This window comes from Petaurus breviceps, unplaced genomic scaffold, assembly GCF_028583685.1.
Source record: "Petaurus breviceps papuanus isolate PSGF00001 unplaced genomic scaffold, PetGlider_PUasm1.0 139, whole genome shotgun sequence".
Lineage (NCBI taxonomy): Eukaryota > Metazoa > Chordata > Mammalia > Diprotodontia > Petauridae > Petaurus > Petaurus breviceps.
In genome coordinates, this window is record NW_027185697.1 from 17,516,440 (window position 1) to 17,538,928 (window position 22,489).

At 44.9% G+C, this 22,489-nt stretch overlaps 1 protein-coding gene across 1 annotated transcript in view; it reads left to right on the forward strand.

Moving 5' to 3' along the window:
- The first annotated feature begins 6 nt into the window (after positions 1–6).
- LOC138145371 (dihydropyrimidinase-related protein 2) overlaps positions 7–22,489 on the forward strand; it is a 97,794-nt gene continuing 75,311 nt past the window's right edge. Inside the window, exons 1-3 of the mRNA XM_069067016.1 lie at positions 7–302; positions 4,832–4,920; positions 9,373–9,557. Coding sequence (XP_068923117.1) covers positions 264–302; positions 4,832–4,920; positions 9,373–9,557 — 313 coding nt within the window. The 5' untranslated portion in view covers positions 7–263. The remainder of the gene's footprint in view (positions 303–4,831; positions 4,921–9,372; positions 9,558–22,489) is intronic.

Consider the following 22,489-nt stretch of genomic DNA (forward strand, 5'->3'; position numbering starts at 1 on the left):
AGTCTCTCTCTCTCTGTAGCTCTCTCTCTCTCTCTCTCTCTTTTTTTTTTTTGCTCTAAGCCGGGGCTGGGCTTGGAGCAGAGGAAGAAAGAGAGACAGACAGAGCACGGGGTTGCATTTGCTCCCCGTTTCTGCTTTTGGCTAGCAGCCTCGGGACCAGCTTTCCCGTTTCTCCAACGTGCAAAGAGCCAGGTTCCTTTCTGGACACCCCTGGCCATCGAAGCGGGCAGTTACTGGCAGTTTCTGGTCCCCAAGCGAGAGCGATGTCTTATCAGGGGAAGAAAAACATTCCGCGCATCACGGTGAGTTTGGTGCCCGGGGAATCCGAGGCGCTCTTTGTGCAGCAGGCGATGCGAAGAAATTAGGAGGGAAGGGCGGGCGCGAAGGAAGAGATTAATTAGGATCCCTCCCCAGGATTAATCTGCAAAAGAGCAAAGGCATTAAATACGGAGCCTAATTGCATTAAGGTTTCTAGCTTTCCAGGCCGAGCTTCATCTGGCCCTGACGGCCTTTCGTGGCCAGGGGCGGGCAGAGATGTATGGATGCTACAGCCCCAGCTTGTGCCGGTGGTGAAAGCGGAGGGATGCCGGACTCAGGATGCCCTGGCTCCGGCGGGAGCTGATTTAAGGCAACGTGGGGCCCCGTGCAGGGAGAGATGCGAGGCTGCCAGCCTGCTTCTCCTCCCAAGAAAAGGTGTCAACCTTTCCCCTCCCCTCCATCCTACTCTCCAGAGAAAGAAGGGTGTGTGTATGGGGCGGGGTGGGTGGTGGGGAGGAAGGCAGAGAAATAACGACAGAAAAGGGAAGGAGGAAAGCGCAGGGGTGCGGAGGGATGAAGGGGGAAAATCCCAGAATGTGTGTGCAGGAGCTAAAGAAGGATGATGGAGAGCCAGGTCTCTGAGCCATTCCCCCCCCCCACCCACACCCCCCCCCCCCCCGGGAGACATGTTTTTTGTTACCTCTCCTTTCTGTCTGTAATTCCTTCGTTTTTTTTCTCCCCCAGATCCCTAATTTACAACTTCTTCCTTTTTTCTCCTCCTCTCTCTACGCATTTCCCCCTCTCTTCTTCCTGCTCATCTCCCTCTCTTCTTCCTCCTTCCCTCTCCTCCCTTATTTGTTTTCCCCTCCCTCTCTTGGTCTCCTCATTCCCTCTTCTCTGCCTCATTCCCTCTTTTCCTTTCTTCCTCCATTTCTCCTCTCCCCCTCATTCTCTTTTCTCTCTCCTCCCTCCTCATGTCTTCTCCTCCTCCTTCATTCCCTCTCTCCTCCCATTCCTTCTCTTCCCCTCCCCAGTCCCTCTCCCCACTATCCTCTCTCTTCTCCTCTCCCGTTCCCTCTCTCCCTCTCTTTTCTCTCTAGGCTTGGCGCTCTTTCTTCTGGCGCTAGTGAACTGGCGGGGTTCCTGGGTTCCCGAGCTCCTCATCCCTCCCCCACTTTGCCCCCGCTAGTGCGAAGGAAGCTGCCCTCTCTTTGCCCGCCCGCCCGCCAGCCTTGACTCATACAAAGGGGCTTTCGTTGTAACGGCAGCGGCTAGAAGCTGGGGACGAGCGCCTAAGTATTTGTCCGGAGGGAATGGCGCTGCTCCCAAGCCTCAACCGAACAGATGGCCCCTTGAGCTCCCATCCCCTCCAGCCCCGAAGAAAACAATGATGACAAAGGGTGGGAGGATGCCGCCGCCGCCGCTGCTGGTGGCGGCTGCTGCTACCTCCCCCTCTCCCCCCTCCCCCTTTTCACAAATCAGCGCAAAAACAAATCCGTGTAGAGCGTTTAGAGCCCCAGAAATGAATTTTTGCCCCTAGCCCGCCCCCATGGTCCTCGCCCGGAAAAATCTTGCCAGCTCTCCTGTGCATCCCTGAGTGAGCTCCCCCGGGGGAGGAAAAGAGGGAGAGGGAGGGACGGAGGGAGGGCAGTCATTGTTATGTAACTATATGTTTTTTTTCACTCCCGGACCAATTCCTGTGTAGGAGGCTGAGGGAAAGGCCTTGGACTGGTCCCCAGCGGAAGGATGCTCTGTGGGGGGGAGATCCTCGGGGCCTTTCTCCCTGAAGGGCTCTTAGCTCGCCTTCCCAGTCCAGGCTCCCCAGCCAGCCTTGCTCCTCTGGCCCAAAGAGCACACCCATCTTGGGCTTCTTTCCTTCCAGGGAGAAAGGAGGGGGAGAAGCGATGGGGACCAGATGGATGTAAAGATGGAATCTGGGTGTGAGGTCTCTGTAGGCTGGCCTAACTGTGAGCTGGAGGCCTCCCTAGCCCAGGCAGGGATGGCCATTTCCCCGCCTTTCTCCATGGAATGCTTTCTCTCCTAGAAACCATTCAGTATCCCTGGAAGAGCTTGGGGGTGGAGGGGCTGGTTGGCTGGGTGAAACTGGGGGGTATTGGCCTGCACCCCATTTAGAGGGTCCTCATAAGTTCCTGGAATGTATTTTGAAAAGGAAAGGGGAGGGACAATGACAAGGCAATCTAAAGACCCTGCTTTAAGGAAGACAGTGGCATTTTTCATTAGAAAACAAACAAAAATCAAACAAACCAGAGTCCTTCCCCCTCTTCCATTCTCCACCCACCTCCCCCACTCACCTCCCAATAGCATCTGTAGAATGTATGATCCCTGTAGCATGACCAGGCATTACAAGGAAGCTGGATGACAGGAGCTGGAAGGGACCTCAGAGGTCCTGAGTCTGACCACTTTCATGTACAGAAACTGAGGTCCAGGAGGTTAAAAGGTCATAGAATGTACCTGGGGGAACGGGCTCAGTACTACCTAGTCCAACTCCCTCACTTTACAGATAAGGAAACTGAGGTAAGAGTGGTTCCCCAACAGAATCAGGCCTCAGATAATTAGGAGGGGTCTGATACTGCAGCCCCTCAGGGACATGCTCCAGTGCCATTCCTGGAGGTAAGGTTGAGGCTGAGTTCAAGGAAATCTGTTTTTATTTGCTTATTTGATATCTTATCTGTATTTGACTTTCTAAAAAGATGAACTAGGAGAAAGAGGCCAGCAATATATAGATACACATATATACACATACATACACATACACTATATGTATGTATTAGTGACCTTGTAGCCTGAGAGGAATATATGAGAATAGCACCTGGACTAAAGTGAGTATTTAGAACGTCCCTTCCCCTCCCACCCCCCCCACCCCCCTAAAAAAATATTTCACTGCCAAGGAAAGAGCTGTTCTGCTACTTACTTACCTGTGTGACCTTGGGTAAGTCACTTACCCTTTTGGGTTCTTGGTTTCCTCATTTGTAAAGGGGAGAGGTTGGGCTACAGTAGTCCCTTCCAGCTCTAGACCCAGAATGACTTGTGATCCCATTTTCATATGCTCAGCCAAATACCTCTGCATCTTTACACGTCCTTACTGATTTGTGACGCATGAGGGAACTCTCCAGCGGTGGATTTCCTGGGGAACATGGCCACCAAGGTGTGCAGATCTGGCTGCCCTTTGATTGGCACCTTTGGAGGTAGTGCCCACATTGATGGGAGTAATGGATTCACAGTTGCTCTCCATGAGCCCTGCGGTGAGTCAGGGATTTGTCATTTGGCCATCATGCTGTGAGCACTTCTTTAAACTTACGGTCCCATAAAATGTCATCAGCTGGTCCGGCTTGCACAGCTTCCATGTAATCCAAAATAATAGAGTCAGATGTTTGTGAACATCCGATATGAATTCTGCATTTAATTGAGAACAGTTGGTAGGGGAGGTGTCATGATATATTTCAATTTCTCTTGTAGCCTCCCCTGAGGTTGCTGAATAGCTTTCATAGACATTCTTCACAAATACCTGCCAAGGACATGATAAGGGGAATCAGACCTTTGTAGTGGGGATCTGGTGGAAATATTTGCCATCACTTCTGCATTTCCATAGATACATCTCTCTTTCACATCCACTTGGTAGTTCTGAAATTATTGGGGGGGGGGGAGCGGAGACATACACACAGAAACACAGAAAGAGAGAGACAAAGAGAGAGAGTCAGAGAGACAGAGACAGAGAGAGACAGAGACAGAGAGACAGAGGCACACTCAGAGGCACACACAGAGACAGATGGATGCAGGCAGGCAGTGGCAGCATGGGAGAGTTGTCCTGGAAGTCAGGAAGACCTGTGTTTAAGACCTGTGTTCAAGTCCTGTGTCTGTAGTGGCTTCATTACCCTGGGCAGTCACTTCATATGGCTGTGCCCCAGACAACTCTTAGATTCTTGTTTCAGATAAGGTGCTGACCTGAATTGGTAGAGGGAATTGCTGCACCTGAAAATACCCAGTCATCAACCCTATTAAGAAAAAGAATCAAAGTGTCTTCCTTACTCTTTTGCTACTTTGTAATTTGCCTAGAAGAGAAGAGTCATTAGGAAGGACCCACTGGTTTGGAACTGTGCTACAGCTGGATTAAATGAGTTTGTTTGTGTTGAGTTACCAATAGCAACAGACTTTTCGTCAATTTTTCTGACTGTAACTGACTCAAATTTAGCCAAGAAGTGACTTTACTATGTGTGGGTGTGAATAATAATGTAAAAAAAAAAAGAGGATCTGCTGGAAAACTATTATCTATTCCATCTGAAACTGTGTTCCCTGCCTTTCAATGGCTGATTGTTTGAGTTTGTTTTTATGAGCTTGCAGGTATGACAATAATAAAAAAAGTCTTTTTATCTAGGAAGAGCTGTTGGCTTTTCTGGGGAAATGGGTGATCATGTGCAGCCTCACCCCTGTGTCTGATTTTGCTTCCTGACTGATATTCCAGTATTGCCAGGGACTCATGCACAGGTTCCCCCATCTCTTTCCTGAAGGTCTGAATGAGCCAGACAATATTGACTGGTTTCTTCTCCTGTTATAGAGCGATCGACTTTTGATCAAGGGTGGCAAGATCGTGAATGATGACCAGTCCTTCTATGCAGATATTTATATGGAAGATGGGTTGATAAAGTAAGTATGGTTTTTTTTTCAGCCAATGATAGCTTTCATTTTAATTTATTTTTTTTTACAAATTTTATTGTTTTTTATATAACAGTGATTTTTGAACATTTCTTTGCTGTTACCAACCAACAAAGAAACACAGTTAATCAAAGGTCACTGTTACAGTGACAACGTTTGTAACATTCTTCCCAAGAGTATACATTGTTTTATAGAACTATTTACAAATAGTTTTTAAGAGCTGAAAGTGTGAGCTGAGGAATTCATTCAGTCCTACTCTCTCAAAATATTTTTGATGAGGAAATTAAGACCTGAAGAGTTTTAATTGGTTTGTCCAAGGCCACACTGTGAGTTCATAGAAATGATCAAATCACTGTAACCCAAGTTTCCTGACTCACTTCAGTGTCATTTATACTACTATACCTTGCTGGTAAATTTTGATCGATGATACCTCACAAAATATCTTGGGGTTTATGGGCTAGATTTTTTTCCTTAAGGACCTTGCCTTAAACCCAGATCACTCTGGCTCTCACTGATTGGTCAATAGTAGGCCCCAGCCCAAGCCTCATTTGGTCTTCCTTCAGGCCCTGATAACTCAGAGTGAATGTAAATGCAATTGTTTCTGTTTTGATCGGAAACACTGGGGGTCTTCCTTTCCCAGACTGACTTTTTTTCTTTGACTAGGTAAAAGAGGCCGTTCTCTGTCTTATTTCTTACCTAGCTTTAATAATCGAATGAAGCATTGCCTCAGTCAAGCTGAGACCTGTTAAAGATCTTTGCTTAGAAAGGCCAGTGTCGCCCACCACATCTGGGGCTGTCTCTAGGCATTCTTATCTATATCTCCCCACTAGACCCAGATGGCTCTGGAGGAGAAAGTGAGGCTGGAGACTTTGCACAGTCCTGCCTCACTTCAGTCCAATTCACTTGCATGTATCTCTTCCCTGATGTCATGGTCCTCTTGGAGAAAGGTCAAAACAACAAACAGACAAGCTTACCAACAGCCTTGCCTGTTAGCTGCGATTGTTTTATCCCAGCATTTGTGTTAGGGCTCTTTGAGATCGTATCTTCCAGTCTCATCATTTTGCCATTGAGGAAACAAACTTGGGGTGGCGAAAGGAGTGTTAGTGGTAAGGGAGTAAAGTGAAGCTTCTAAAGATAGCAGAAGAGGCAGAATTTGAACCTGGGTCTTTGGACCCCTAAATCTAATGTTCTTTCTATGATGCCACGATAGCACATTTTTCAACATAGGATCCTAGATCTTGAGCTGGAGAGGACCTTAGAGGTCATCTAGTGCAATTGTCTCATTTTACAGATGAGGAAACTGAGGCCCAGAGAGCCTTGGTCTAAGAGGTACCAAGTTTCAGAGTTGTAATTTTGACTCCCTTGACTCTAAATCCAGTGTGCTTTTCACTGTACCATCTAAATCCTGAATTCACTAATAGGTCATGTACTCTTTTTGCTGACACAAATCAGAACCATTTTACTCCACGTGAGTATGTCATGGTCATTGAGAGTATCTTTGGTCAAACAATTTATCGTGTCATGACCAAATTGCCCCAGACTGTCCCTCAGACCACAGACACTAGCTCAAAGGCTTTCCAGTCCAGGTAGGGACTGGAAATAGCTTTCAGGGACCTACCTCCATGCTAAGGTGAAGTGTCCCAGGAAGACATTAGAGGAGGGGTCCAGGATTATAGTAGCAGATTATACTGAGAACAACTAACAGCCTGATGCCTTTTTAAAAACACCTTTTGACAGGTAACATACAATGAATTTGAAAAATTTTGTTTTGGAAGGCTTAGAATTCAAAGTTCGACGAACAGTTTGCATTTTCTTCCTCTTAGAGAGTAGTCCCAACCAGGGCAAGCTGGAAGACAATTTAGTTCCCAGGGGAAGTGGAAGTGGGACTCACCAGAGTGTGGAGCTTTCACGGCTATTTAGCAAACCCCAGTTCTCTCCTCATGGCATTGGGGTATGGGAGCTCCCAGGTAGTTAAGTATTCTTAACTTGGTTGAAAGTCTGCCTTTATTTCTTGTTTAAATACTCAACCTATGGTATGTTAAGTGTTCAAAAGGCTCCCTGGAATGTGGTGCTTTGGGGTGATTTGCTTCTTTGGGAGTTGTAAGTCTGGAATGTGACCCAGGCTGGGTCAGCACATCTGCTTTCTTGATCAGGATCCAAGGAGGAAGACATCTAATTAATTACAGTGAGACGCTGGAAATAAATCTTTGCTAATGGCCACTTTGGGGTCTCATCCTTGATTTTGCAAGGAACCTGGAAGACTGCCCTTATGTTGGCTGTGTGTACCTGGCAGTGAGTTAGAAAAGCAAAAACACAAACCAGTGAGGCAGCGGTGCTGTCAGGGCACTCTTGGCTTGAGGGAGAGTTTAGTGCATGCTGGGACAGAGGACGTGTCCATATCACCCACCCCTTCTTGTACCCTGAGTAGCTCACATGACCCCGGAGAAGCAGCACATCTGTCTGATTAGAGACAAACATTCCAGCAGATGACATCTTAGTACCCAGCATTCACGAGGACCAGCAGCACAGCTTACCCAGGGTAACAGAACATTGATAGGGTTGGAGTCTCTCATTCTGATTTGCTAAGAGGAAGTCAGGCTAGTCAATAAATATTAAGCACCTACTATGTGCCAGGTACCATGCTAAGCACTGGCTTGGAAGTTCACATGTCTATGCTCACCATGGTTCTGTTGAGGTTCATGCATGCCAGCTGTGCCAGACCTTGCCCCAGTCCATCCAGTGCCTTGTGGCCTCACAAGAGGCATCATTGCAGTAGGGGGGCTGTGCTCAGCAGGTTTTGTTTCTGTCACTGGGTGCCTGGGGAGCATCACTACCTGCTCCTTGTCTTGGTTTTCTCCCCAGTTTTGCAAAGGGATGCAGGGAGAAAGAATCGAATAGGTCTGTTGAATGAAGCTCTGAGATGGTGTGGGAAAAAATCCGTTAATCCGTTTTGGGTGGAGGTCCAGATCTGAGATTTCACTGGTATGGGAGAATTGGTAGGGAAACTCTCTCCACTCTTCTCTGGATGAATGAATAAATGAAAATGCATTTCTTAAACTCTCACCCTAGGCAAAGAACCATAATCTTGGAGAGTTATCAGTGATTTATCCAGGGTCATACAGTCAGTATGTATTAAAGGCACAAGATTTAAAACTCAGGTCTTCTTGGAGCTGAGGCTGGCTTTCTATCTCCTGCCTCCCTGCCTCTTGAGTGTGTGAGATCCTGGAATCACAGGTAGAGCTGGAAGGGATCTTAGAAACCAGCTGGCCCTACCTCCAATTTTATAAATGGGGTAACCGAGGCCAGAAAGGGAAAAAAAAAACCTTGCCAGGATTACATAGGTAGGAAACAGTGACATTTTCTGTAAATTCCCAGTTGCCTTGTTACACACACACACACACCCACACACACACACACACACACACACACACACACACACATAAAAATAAAAAGCATATATTATTTATGTTTATGAATATATTTACATAAATTATTCCCAAACCTATGTGGATATTTATAAATCTATTTCTATATTATGTATATAATTTTATATGTATGTATGTATGTATATATATATATATATATCTTTAGCTATCTCTATCCATATCTATATAGGGGAGCCAGTCCATGATTTGAATTCTTCCTCAGTAAGAGAGAATGACCAGGTTGCTAAGTGGTTAGAGCACTGGTTTTAGAGCTAGGAAGACCTAAATTCAAATCTAGCCTTAGATATTTTCAAGCTGTGGACTCTGGACAAGTCACTTAACCTTTGTTTGCTTCAATTTCCTCACCTGTAGAATGGGCATAATAATAACACCTTCCTCCCAAGGTTGTTGTGAAACAAGATGCTTAGTACAGTGTCTGGCTCATACTAGGAGCTATGTAAATGTTAGCTTTTCTTATTCCTTATTTCTATTCTTATTAAAAGTGAGATTTTTTATTGACTGTAATAACTCCCTCCTTTCAGATGGGTTCTCTGAGGTCTTCTACAAAATTATACTTATTCTGTGATAGCATTTCAGTGGTATTTTGATGTTATTAATTTTTAATCTTTCAAGAGAGGAGTGATTCCATCAGCGTGGATACTCTGTCCTTGGGTATTGGCAGTCACTATAATAAATAGTTTTTTTAAGTTTTGCTTCGGCTCCAGAATTGGGTACCTGGAGAACAAGGGGTTGGCCTTCTGGGGATGATGGGAATCACTGTACAGTTACCTACAGAGGGCGAGGCATATTCTTAGGAATGAAAGCAAATAATTTAGAAAAACAAACTCAGAACTCGGCTGGGCCCCATCCCAGTGTTCAGGAGGATGCTTTGCTTTCAGAGGCCAGCGGTGTCCGGAGAAGGTGATGCAGCCAAGTTGGACCACCTTATTTGATTAACAGTTATGTTTGTGACTCTTTGTAATTAGTCTCCCCACTGACCCAGCCCTGTTTAATCCAGGCAAATAGGTGAGAACCTGATTGTGCCAGGAGGAGTGAAAACCATCGAAGCCCATTCCAGGATGGTGGTACCCGGTGGCATTGATGTGCATACCCGTTTCCAGATGCCAGACCAGGGGATGACGTCTGCTGATGACTTCTTCCAAGGGACAAAGGCCTCCCTGGCAGGAGGAACCACAATGATCGGTAAGACAAGTCTTTGTTTTGTTTTCAAGCTGACCTTTAACATGCAAGTACCATTGTGGCCAGAGGATAAGTCTCCATTGTTGGCGGTGCCTTTCTAAAAAGCTGGGAGATGGTTTTTGGTCTAGTCGATGCTGCTAAGGAAAGGAGGTAGGTGGGATGTCGTCCTCAGGGAACATGTCATTTGATGGTGCATTTTCTGGTGGTCTTTGAGTTTTCCCAGTGACCAAGGAGGATGCTTCTGGTTTTCTGGTGCATTTCTGTAGTGAGAGAGGGCCTTTTGTCAGCATTTTGGAGGCTAGAAGTTTGTTTTCCTCAAACAAAAATGTGATTCAGCTGGGATTATTTTCAGAACAATGCAGCCATTTTCTGCATGATCCTCTGATCCTTGACTCTTAAAAAACACATTCCAAATTGTCACTAGCTTTGTTATTAAATATTAAATATAGTATCTTGATACCTGTCTCTTTTCATCCCCTTGGTAGCATAGCATTCTGGGAATGAGGATGGGAGAAAGTAATATTAGATAAGGGACATGGAATGAAACTCTTGAGTTGTGATTTTTCCATTGACATTGGAATAATAAGGAACATTTTTCATCCTGGGTTAGAAATGAATTGAACTAAAGACCTTTTTGAGGGCTAGGGTGGGGCAGGACTGCATACGGGCCTTCAGTAGAAATAGAAGACTCTCAATATACTCTCCTTTGGGTAGGAAGGTGTTTCTATTGACCCACATGCCACTAATTGGGTATTTATTTCTATTTGCCTCCCTCAGCCCTGTGATGGGAAGAGATCATTTATACTCTCACATAATTCCTTTCTGGGTCAGCATGGTCCCAGAGATGGAGGACCACTGACTGCGAACTGGGCCATATCAGGAAAGAACCCATTATGTTGGTCTTACTAGGAGAGTGTAGCACAGCGACTGGCACGCTACATGGCCGATTGGCCTGGTTTGCAGATCCCTGGCATAGTGGATAGAGTGTTGGAGCTAGCATCAGGAAAATGTGATGAACCTTGTCTCAGACCTGTACTAGCTCTGTGATCTGGGGCAAGCTCCTTAACTTCTCTGAACCCCATTTCCCTATTTGTAAAATGAGGATGTTATATATATTTTCATAAATCAAACCCCTGCTTATGGGGTAGTTGGGAAGCTCAGATGGTAGAAATGTCTCTCATTGGGGTTGGGGTTGTTATTTTTGTTTTTTTTTTTCTATTTTTTTTCTTAAAGCAATTGGGGTTAAGTAACTTGCCCAAGGTTACATGGCCAGTTATTTCTGGGTGCGGTGCTAAGTATCTGAGCCCGGATTCAATCCCAGGTCATCCTGACTCTGGGCCCCACGCTCTTACTGTGCCACCTGGCCACCCCTGAGCAATTGGGGTTAAATAACTTGCTCAAGGTTACACGGCCAGGTGTTTCTGGGTGGGTGCTAAGTGTCTGAGCCCGGATTTGATCCCAGGTCATCCCGACTCTTGGGACTGGTGCTCTTACGCACTGTGCTACCTGGCTATCCCGTTATTTTTGTTATTAGCTTCATGATATAACCAGTTCTTCATCCAGCTGAGCTGAGCAGACACAGGTGTGTGAACATTAATGTGGAGAGAGGAGAGAAAGCAAATACTAGTCTAAAGCATTTCTTTACATATCATAATCCAAGGGTAAGGTTGAAACTATGGCACTATTGAATGCCTCAGCTAGAAAAGGGCCTTAAAATAGAGGCTCTCAGGACTGGAGGGGTCTCATAACATAGACTATCAGAGCTGGGAAGGACCTTAGAACATGGGACACCAGGGCTAGAAGGGACCTTAGAACACAGACCATCAGAGCTGGAGGGGCCTTGAATATAGAACAGAGGAGGTCAGAGCTAGAGGTGACTTTAGATCATAGAAGGTCAGAACTGGAAAGGTCCTTAAGCCATAGAACCTTGAAGATTAGAGCTACAAGAGGCTTAGAACATTGAGCATAGAACACAAGAGGTTAGAATTGGGAGGAAACTTAGGACATGGAAGGTCACAGTTGGAAGGGACTAGAGGGGATTAGGAGATGAGTGAACCTTATCGAATTCCACCTAACCTGTTATTTGAACTAAGGGGCTTGATTTATGAAAATATAATTAAGCTGCTCCCCCCCCCCCCCCCTGCCCTGGGCAGACTGACCACATCCCCTGCTTAGTCTGGTGAAGGGAGGAGGCCAATATGTTGGTTTTACCTGACATGCTTGCCCCAGCAGGAGTGGCGGTCAGCACGCTTCTTGGGCCAGGTCTTCATTCCACCTGCTCTTTGCTGTCTCTCCCATTCCCAGTCTGACAGCTAGAGATGGTCGCCACCACGGGTCTTGGCTAAGCCCTCCTGCCTAACGTTTACCCTGTTCTAGGAGTGACTGGGTGCCAGGGCTCCTGGCAGCCTCTCTGACCTGACCCCCGGTAGCTGAAGCCCCAGGAAGAGCCTGGTTGTTTGAAACTCCATCTGACCCCTCTGGGCCCCTCACCAGGCAGCTTTCATCCACCCCTGCTCTTTTGGGGAGGAGGTTTTCTCATCAAACCTAAATCTCAGTCTGTGAAGCTTTCTCCATTGTTCCTGGTTCTGGCCTCTGGGGCCAGGCAGAACAAAGTGAATCCCTCAACACAGGAGCCCCTGAAATACTTGAATATTTCTCCTCCCTCACTTTACACCCTCTCCTCCCCTGCCCCTTCTCTTCCAGGCTGAATATCTTCCCAGTTCCTTCAGCCAATCCTTTTATGGCATGAACTTGAGACCCTTGATGAAGTCGTCTACAGAAGCAAGATTCAGGCCTGCAGCCTGTTCTCTCAAGGGTGGTCTCTTTTTCATCCAACTTGGGACTTTGCACAGGGTTCTGTGGGGAGATCTTAACCCCACTACATACACTGAAGCAGAACCTAGTGTTGGAGTCACTGGGCCCAAGCTTGAATGCGGGGTGGACTGATTACCACCTGTATGACCCTGAGTAAATCCCTTAGCCTCTTGGTGCCTCAGTCCCCTCATCTGTAAAATGAAGGAGTTGGCCAGATGGCTTCTCAGGTCTCCTCACCCCCAAGCCTGTATAATCTTGTTCCTAAGATGCTGGGAGCTAATGAGAAAGTCTTGCCCCAGATTCGTATCTAATTCGTGTTCTCAGAGGAGACACATGAACTTTCTGTCCAGCTTTTCTGAAATGCCGTGGTGAGGCCTTCCTCTGTGTGGCTGCCTCCCGGAACAGGCCTGCTCAGCTCATTTTCTGTTCCTCTAGTGAGGCTCCCACCTCTTTTTCTTGCTTCTAATCTCTGTTAGTTATTTTTATCTTGGGCCAGTGGCTAGAAAGGCAGCCCCCAAGCCAGGAAGTCTCGGGTCAAATCTCTCCTCTGAACCCATACTTGGTGTCATTCATGTGCTCTAGAGAAATCTCTAAGAAAGAGCTTCTAACCCAGGGCCCCCAAACTCAATGGTACTTATTGTACCAGTGGAATTGATTTCTCTCTTAATCCTATGTATTATGTTGAGTGGATTTAAAAATGTTCAACTGAGAAGAGGTCTGTAAGCTTCCCTAGACTTTTGGGTCAGTGACTTGCCCAGGGTCACACAACCCATCTGGGTCAGACACAAACAGAGTTAAGAACCCCGACTCTCGGACTGTACGTTTCAGAGGAGATGCTGACCTGTTACTGGAGGATGTTTCCCCACTGGGAAGTTCTTCATTTCAGATAAATCACAGGCCCAGTTCCTAAGGCTATCCCTTTTCCTATTATTATTTTCATAATTTTCTTTCAAACTCAGTGGGAATTCTGCTGATTCCAGTCTTTCTGATTTCCTCCTGGAGGGAGCAGGCATTCTACTGGATGGACGTAGGCCTCTATGTCTGGATGAGGGTCCAAGGGGAGTGACTGGGGGACTGGATGGGTGACTTCACAGACCAGGAAACTCAGATTGAGCTCCCAGGAATGAAGGGGAAGTGAGAGGAGACTTATGACCTTGGTCAGACCTGCAGAACATAACTGCATTTTAATATGGGCTTTGGAATCAGGCTGTTATATCAAGAAACAAGGACATTCAGAAAGTTTCTGGCTATGGGTTGGGGTACACTAACGAACCAGCATAGTATCTTTCTGTCTGTCCCCTCAGCTGGGAGGTGTAGTGGATAGCCTGCTGGGCCTGCAGTCAGGAAGACTCATCTTCCTGAGTTCAAATCCGACCTCAGACAATTACTAGCTGTGTGACCCTGGGTAAGTCACTTAACTCTGTTTGCCTCAGTTTCTCATCTGGAGAAGGAAATGGCAAACCAGTCCAGTAACTTTGCTAAGAAAATCCCAAATATGGTCACAGAGTCAGACACAAGTGAAATGGCAACAATACCCGTCTCCTCTAACAAAGACTGGACAGAGAACAAAAGGCAGCCAGTCGGGGTGTCGGTGGGCCAGTGGAGTTATCTTGAAACCTTGAGGTGCCCTTTGGCTCTCTCCTCCCCTTTTGCCATCTGGACACTTGCTGGTCTCGTCAATTCGAGCTCAGACTCACTCATTCAGCCCCTTTTCTCCATCCCATTTCAAGGCTTATCAGGAAAGTTCCCTAACTCATCCTGTGGCCTCCATTCTCTCATTTCTTTCCAATCCATCCTTCACACAGCTGGGAAGCCAGTTATCTAAAGGCGCAGGTCTGACCCACCGGCTCCTTCTTTTCTAACTTTGTGACTTTGATCAAGACACTTTCCTCCCCTGGGCCTTAGCTTCTTCAGCTGTAAATGAGGGGATTGGATCAAATGACCTCTAAGCACCCTCCCATCCCTGGATAGGTGATCCTATGATCATCTATTGCTCAGAACCTTCCATGGCTTCTTTGGGCTTTTCCATCCTGCCCCTCTGTCAGGTTCTTCCTCCTCATTTCTCATCTCACCCTTTTTAATTTCCTTTTGTGTGTTGTCTGCCCCATTAGATCGGAAGCTCCCTGTGGGCAGTGTCGATGCTTAGTAAATGTTTGCTAACTGACTGACTGGTCCCCTAGGGCCTATAGACTAAAATACTGACTCCTTAGCTTGTCACTTAATGGCCTCTGCCAGCTGCCTCCTCCTTGCCCTTCTATCTTTACTACAGACACCCCCTTTCGAGCACTCTCTGTTCTGGCCAAACTGCATTACTGGCCGTGTCCCCCTACTTCCTCTTGATGGGGCATTTCCTACCTCTGGGTATTTGCTCAGTCATCCACTATGCCTGAAAAAAAATCTATATCTATATTATCTATATTTAAATCTATACCATCAATATCTATATCTATATTTGGCATTTCTGTAACACTTTACAGAGATTATCTGAAATGCCCCCCTGCTTCTCCCAACCCGACTTTTCAGTGGAAGCTCAGCTTAGGGGCCATTTCCACCCAGTCTTGACTCTCTCCTCCTTCCTTCCAGCGGAGACCAAGCTCTCCTCTCTCAAATGTATCTCATGGGTTTCATCTAAGTCTTTTGTTCACAGTCTAGAATACAGGGCATCCCAAAAGCCATTTTGGCCATTAAGACTTAAAACTACACATCCCCTTAGTTGTTGGGAGATAGACTTCTTTCCCTCAATGGAGTGTAAGCCCCATGAAGGCAGACGCTTAGGGTCATTATTTGTGTTTGCTTCCCCAATATGTTGCATAGTGCCTTGAACAAAAAGGCCCCTGAGGAATATTGGTTGTATTGAATTTGGAGAGTTGCTCAAAAGAGACGTGACTTTATCAGGTAGGTGGCCCTTTACCAGTGCAGATCACCATCTCTTACTGGCTGGGGTCATGATCTTCTGAGTCAGGAGCTTGTCATGGGGAAGCAGCCATTGGCACGAATGTTTATTTAGGTGTCCCCGGCCTGGGGTGTGTGGAGAGGGCAAGGCTTCCTGGTCTTATGCACAACTTACTCTACCATCTTTGTACTGAGCTCTCCCTATAGTAGCCTGAGCCAGCACCCCCTCCCCTGGTGCCATTTTGCAGATGGGCACCTTGGCTGCTAGGAAGTGGATAGAGTGCCAGGCCTGGAGTCAGGAAGACTCATTTTTCTGAGTCAAATATGGCTTTAGACACTTACAAGTTGTGTGACCCTGGGCAAGTCACTTCACCCTGTTTGCCTCAGTTTCCTCATCTGTAAAATGAGCTGGAGAAGGAAATGGCAAACCACTCCAGTATCTTTGCCAAGAAAACCCCAAAGGGGGCCATGGAGAGTCGGACCTGACTGAACAGTAAGGACCAATTGGCTGCTGTGCTATGTAGGGGCATGCAGAGACACCAGTGAGATGGTCCCTGCCATCGGTTAGTTTATACAGAAGGCAGGGATCATCTTCTGCCTCTTTTTGTATCCCTGGCACATAGGCACATAATGAATGTTTATCTACTGTTTGATCTCCTTCTGCGGAATGCAGCCTGTGTGTGGATAAGTAATGTAGGAATGACTCAGAGTAGATACCCAGTGGTCTGGGATGGCTTGGGTTGGGGAAGCTCTTCTCGACAAGTGAGTTTCTATTTGAAAGGAGCTGGGGGGGGGGGGCTGTCCAAGGTGTGGAGGAGAAGAGGGAGAGCAGGGCAGGTGCCAGGGATAGGTAGCCTGTGGTAAAGGCCTGGAGGCAGGAAATGGAATATTGGGTGCATGCAGAGAAGCTAGAGCTGGACAGCCTGGCTGGGGCACAGAGTTTGGGAGGGGAAGGAATGTGTCATCAGCCTGGAAACAGAGCTTGGAGCCAGATTGAGAAGGCTTTCAGTGCCAAGCCGAGAGGTTTGCACTCATTCTAAAGGCCTTTTAGGCCTCCTGAGAAGAGGATCGACATGGTCAGACTTGTGCTTCGGGAGGATCATTTGGGTGGCTGTGTGGAGGATGAGTGGGAGAAGAGGCTGTTTGGAGGCCGGGAGGCCAGGTAGGAGGCCGCTACTGTAGTCCAGGAAAGACAAAATGAAGGAGTGAACTGGGAAGAAGGGAACTGAAGAGAGAGATGTTGAGGATGGAGAAGGAACAGCGTGTGGCAGCTGATGGCAGTGGGTGGGGAGGAAGAGGATGACTCAGCTTGTGAACCTCTGGGGTGAGATGAACGGTGGTACCCACAACAGAAGGAGAGCAGTTAGGAGGAAGAGTGGCCTTAGCTGGGAAGGAGAGCAGCATTTATAAAGGACCTGCTAAATTTCCAGGCACTGTGCTAAGCACTCTACAGATATCATGTCATCAGAGCCTTACAACAGCCCTGTGAAGTGGCTGCCATCATTGTCCCCATTTTATTGCTGAGGAAACTGAAGCACATAGAGTCTAAGGGCTAGGCTCTAGTGTCCCACAGGATGTGTCCAAGACTGGATTTGAACTCAAGTCTTCCAGATGCTGAGCCCAGAGCATTGTCCATGATGAATTCCGACTGGGACATACTGAATTTTGCTCTTGGACATTCAGATGGTGAGATCCAATGAGCTGTTGGTGATGTAGCCCTGGAGCTTGGGAGAAAGAATCTGGCTGGATATTTTGACCTTGGAGTCTACTGTGTAGGGTGCCAGTTGAACCTGCGGGAACTGATGGATCAGCAGGAGAGAAGAGGGGGCCCAGGACTAAGCCTTGGGGTTCCCCCTCATAGGACTTGGGGCACAGATGGCAAGTCTGGTGAGCCAGGTAGGAAGAGAGCTGCCTTTTAGGGCCTCATCCGTGAGATGCAGTGATTGGCCTTGTTAGACTGTATCCTGCTCAAGGGCAGAGCTCAGTTTTAATTGGTCATTCTGGTTCCAGCAGTACAGAATGCCGTGATTGAACAGGATCCTGAAATCCTGGGGTAGTGAGATTATTGAGAAAGAGTGAGTAGTCAGTGTTGGCACATGGGATGGAGAGGCTGAGAAGAGGCCGTTGGATTTGGTAATGAAAAGATCATTGGGGATGAGGTCCCCAGTTCAGTGACTGTCTAGAGATGGATATCCTTGTGCCAGGTGCCTCCAGGAGCCCTGTTGCCTCCTGTAGAGTGATGCAGTCCCACTGAACGCCCAGGAACACGCTAAACGTAGCTCATTGAAAAATGGGGGGTGGAGGGGACCACGTCAGCAGCACAAAATAACATTATTGCCACCGAGACAGAGCTGCCTATTGAGGACCGCATAATGGGGCCATTGTAGGATGGCCCTGGCTGAGGGCAGGAGGGGGCACCCTTTGGCCTTTTCCATTCAGTCTGTGGTTGAGGCCGCGAGCTAGAACTTTCCCAGTATAATTCATGGAGTCCTGATGAAGCCTCCTGGAGATGTTGATCTAGACCTTGACCTCTAGACTACTTTTTAGTTGTTTTCTAAGTGCTTAGAAATCACCACTATCAGTCACAATTCCCAAAGGCTCCAGGGAGCAAGTCACACCCATTTTTCAGAGGAAGCCACTGAGGTAAGAGAGAAAGGAAGTGGCTTCCTCAGAGCTGTATCTCGACACTGTTGTCAGAGTGGGGCTGGAGTGGGGCCAGTTGACTTGGAGGTAGCCTTGGACATCCTGGGCCAGGATCTCTGCCGGAAGGCTAGAACAGAAATATCATACATAATAATGATGATAAGAACCACCACCGCAGCAGACATTCATATGGGACTTCAGATTTGCAGAGTACTTTCCAAGCATTCTCTCATATGTCTCACAGAATTCCTGTGAGGCAGATGCTTTAGTCATCCTTATTTACAGCTGAGGAAACAGGTTCAGAGCCATTATAATCCTATTGGGTTTCAGTGGCAGGATTCAAACTCAGGTCTTCATGACTGTCTTCAGCACTGTAGTCACTATACTAAATGCCTGAGGTATGATAGAAAGACCCTTGGTTTGGGAATAACAGGAACACAGCTTTAGAGATGAAGGGACTCTGGAAGTCATTTTACAGATGAGACAAATGAACCCCAGAGATGGGCAATGTTTTGCTAAGTTAATACAGGTTGCTGGCAAAGAAGGGATTCGAACCCAGGTCTTTGGACTCCAAAGCCAACAGACTTTGAACTGCGTCATGTTGTCTCCTCCATCAGAGCTGAGTTTAAATGAAAAGATCATTGGAGATAAGGTCTCCAGGCTCTGCTACGTGCTAACTTTGATAGCATGGGCAAATGACTTCCTTTCTTGGCTCCTCAGTTTCCTTTTTTATGAAAAGGGGATAATAGTTGTACTTCATACCTTACAGGTAAGCTTTGAGAATCAAATAGATAATAGATGTAGAGAACTTTATTAAGTTGTTGCTTTGGAGAATTAACGAATGAAAAAAACCCCTAATATTAATAATAATAACCAACATTCACATAGTGCTTTACAACAGTGATTTGCAATGTGCCTTACAAATATTATCTTGTGAATTTAATCTGCACAAGTACCCTGGGAGATAGGTGCTATTAATTATCCCCATTTTATAGATGAGGAAAATCAAGCAGTCAGGTTAATTGACTTGCTAGGGTCACACAGTAAGTATTAGAAGCAAGATTTGAACTTTTGAACTCTGGTCTTCTTGATTTTAGAACCAATGTTTTATCTTCTGTGGTGCCACCTAGCTGCCTTATGTGTTTATTACGGATACAAATATGGATTTTTATTGATCACTGTGGATACAAATATGGATTTTTATTGATTTATTGATATATTTTATTTCTCTTAGTTTACCCTCTGTATCCTTCACTTACCTCTTCTCAGAGAGCAATTTCCTTTAACAAGGAATTTTTAAAAAAGTAAAAGGGGGGTGACTAGGTGGTGCAGTGAATAGAGCACCAGCTTTGGAGTCAGGAGGACCTGAGTTCAAATCCAACTTCAGACACTTAACACTTACTAGCCGTGTGACCTTGAGCAAGTCACTTAACCCCAATTGCCCAGCTTTCACCCTTCCAAAAAAAAAATGAAAAGGAAAAAGAGAAGATAAAAAATAGCAAAACCAACCAGTATGTTGAAAAAAATTGGACATTACATGCAATATGTCACCTATTGATAGTCTTTCCCCCCTTCTCCCACTTAGCTTCTACAAAGGATTATGGAAAAAGGTCTTCTCACATCTCTTCTTTAGGGCCAAACTTATTTTTTATAATTTTGCCATATCTCTCTTCAAATGTTTTGTGGCTCTTTTTATTTGCATTGATTAGGTATTGTGTGTATTGTTTTCTTGGCTCTGCTTTATTCACTCTGCATCTGTTCATATTAATCTTTCCAGGTTTCTCTGGATTTATAATGCTTGTTTTTTTTTTACAGCAAAGTAACATTTTATTATATTCATATGCCACAATTTGTTTAGCCATTTACCAGTGGATGGACATCTACTTTGTTTACAATTCTTTCCTGCTACAAAAATTACTTATATAATTATTTTGGTATAAATGTGCATGTGTGTTTGTATGTGTGTGTATATTTATTATATAAATGTATATATTAACAACCTCCAGTACCTAGCAGTGAAACCTCTTGAGTCAAAAGGTATGAATATTTTAGACACTTTATATAATTCTAAATGAATTTCTAGAGTGGTTGTACTAATTCACAGCTTTGTCAACAAAGTATTAGTATGCCTATCTTTTCATAACCCCTCCAACGTTGAGTCTTCCCATTTTTTTTGGTCATCTTTGCCATTTGTTGAAAGCTATACAAAGCATATTTATAGAAGAATCTTTGTTTAATACCATAATATCTATTCAAAATCAAAAGCAAGCATCATATTCAGTGGGGATACAGTAGAAGTTTCCTCAGTAAATATAAGAATAAAGCAAGGAAGTGCCCTTTCCTTACTATCATTTAATATAGTTCTAGAAATGTGAGCAATAGCAGTAAGGTAAGATAATGAAAAAAATGAATAAAAGTAGGCAATGAAGAGTCAAAGATAGCAGTATCAGGTGATACAGTGGAAGACCATTAGATCAGAGTTCAAATGTGGCCTCAGACACTTAGCAGTGTGATCCTAGGTGAGTCATTGCATTTTGTCTGACTCAATTTCATCATCTGAAAAAAGGGGATAATAAAAATATCTACCTCCAAGAGTTGTGATGATAGAGTGAGGTATTTGCAAAGCACTCTGTAAACCTTAAAACACTATATAAATGCTAGCTATTGTTATTTGCTGATGACATAATGTTTTACAAGAAATCATCTCTAAATCAGTCAAGAAATGAATTGTGACAATAGTTTCAGCAAAGTTACAGGCTATAAAATAAATGCACAATAATCAACACAATTTCTATTTAATTACAAAATCTCAGAGACATTAATGAGATGGAAAAATCCCAATCAGAATAACTACAAAATATGTGAAATATTTGGAAGTCAGTTTACTGAAGCACACACAGTGGTTGCATAGATTCAACTTTAAAAAATGCTCCTTAAAGAAATAAAGAACAACTTTAATAGGTGGAGGAATATCCAGTGTGCATGGCTGGGCTGTGCTAATATAGTATGAATAGTAATCCCACCAAAGTTAGTTTACAGATATAATACTGTAATTAATCAAATTGCCAAAGGGATGTTTTACAGAGCAAAATAAAATAATAACAGAATTCACTGGGGGTGGGGGAGGGGAACAAAAGATCTAGGATATCAAGGAAAATAACGAGAAGAGGTGAAAACGAAGGGAGAAGAGCACTTGCAGTTTTTCAACTATATTATAAGGTAGCAATCATCCAAGGTATTTGGTGTTGTTAAAAATCAGAGAAATAGATCACTGAAATAAACCAAACAGGGAAGAATCAGAAACAATGGAAATCAATAGCCCAGCACATGATAAACCTGAAAATGTAAATTGCTTCAGAAAGTACTTTCCATTTCTTAAGAATCTTTAGAAAAACTGGTAAAGTTATGGCAGAAATTAGGCTAGCATCTTTTACCATATCCCACAATTAATTAAAAACATACAAGATGTGAATATTAGACATCTCAGCATTAACAAATTAGAAGGGCAGCATATTATATACCTTCTGCAGCTATGAGTAGGAGATGAATTCTCAACCAAACAAGGGATTGAGGCAAGAATAAAGTAAGAAGGAAGGAAAGAAGCATTTTTAAAGCATGCATTATATATCAGTCATGGTGCTTCAGGGGTGCCTCAAGGCCACATGTGGCCCTCTAGTTCCTTGGGTGTGGCCCTTTGACTGAGCCCACGTTTTACAGAACAAATCCTTTTATTATTATATGTTCTGTGAAGTTTAGATTCAGTCAAAGGGCTGCACTTGAGGACCTAGTGGGCCACATGTGGCCTTGAGGCTGCAAGTTCCCCACCCTTGTGCTAAGGGTTTTACAAATATGATCTTGTTTGATTCTCTGGGAGGTAAGTGCTGTTATGATCCCCATTTTACTCTTGAGGAAACTGAGGCAGTCAGAAATTAAGTGACTTGCCCAGGGTCATATGGCTAGTAAGTGTCATAGGCAAAATATGAACTCAGGACTTCCTGACTCCAGGCCCAATGTTCCAACTTGTTCTTTAATAACACATTTTGATTACATTTGAGACATTTAAAAGCTTTTGCAGAAACAAAATTCATACAATCTGCATGAATAGAAGAGCAGTGGAGTTGGGGGGAAAAACCCTTTCTTTCAAATATCTCTGATAAGGGATTCATATCTAAGGTAAGGTAGTAATTTTGGGTGTCCCAAAAGTCTTAATGCAGTTATAAACTTTAATCACTTAAATAGCTTAAGCTTTAATTGCTTAAAACTTCACTAATACTTTTAGGATGCCCTGTATTGATAACTAAAAGAAATATACGAGACCAAAATCCATTCTCTGATAGAAACATGGCCAAAGGATGTGAACAAAAATTTCTCAAAAAAATAAATTACAAACTCTTCACAGCTATATGAAAGAATACTCCAGACAGAGAAATGCAAATCAAAACAACCTTGAGGTTTAACCTCCCTTTGCACCTCAATCAATTAATCACTAAACATTTACTTAGCACCTACTGTGCGCTAGGCACCGTGCTAAATAATGGTAATCTATCAATAAAAATTTATTAAGTGCCTACTGTTTCAGGCACTGT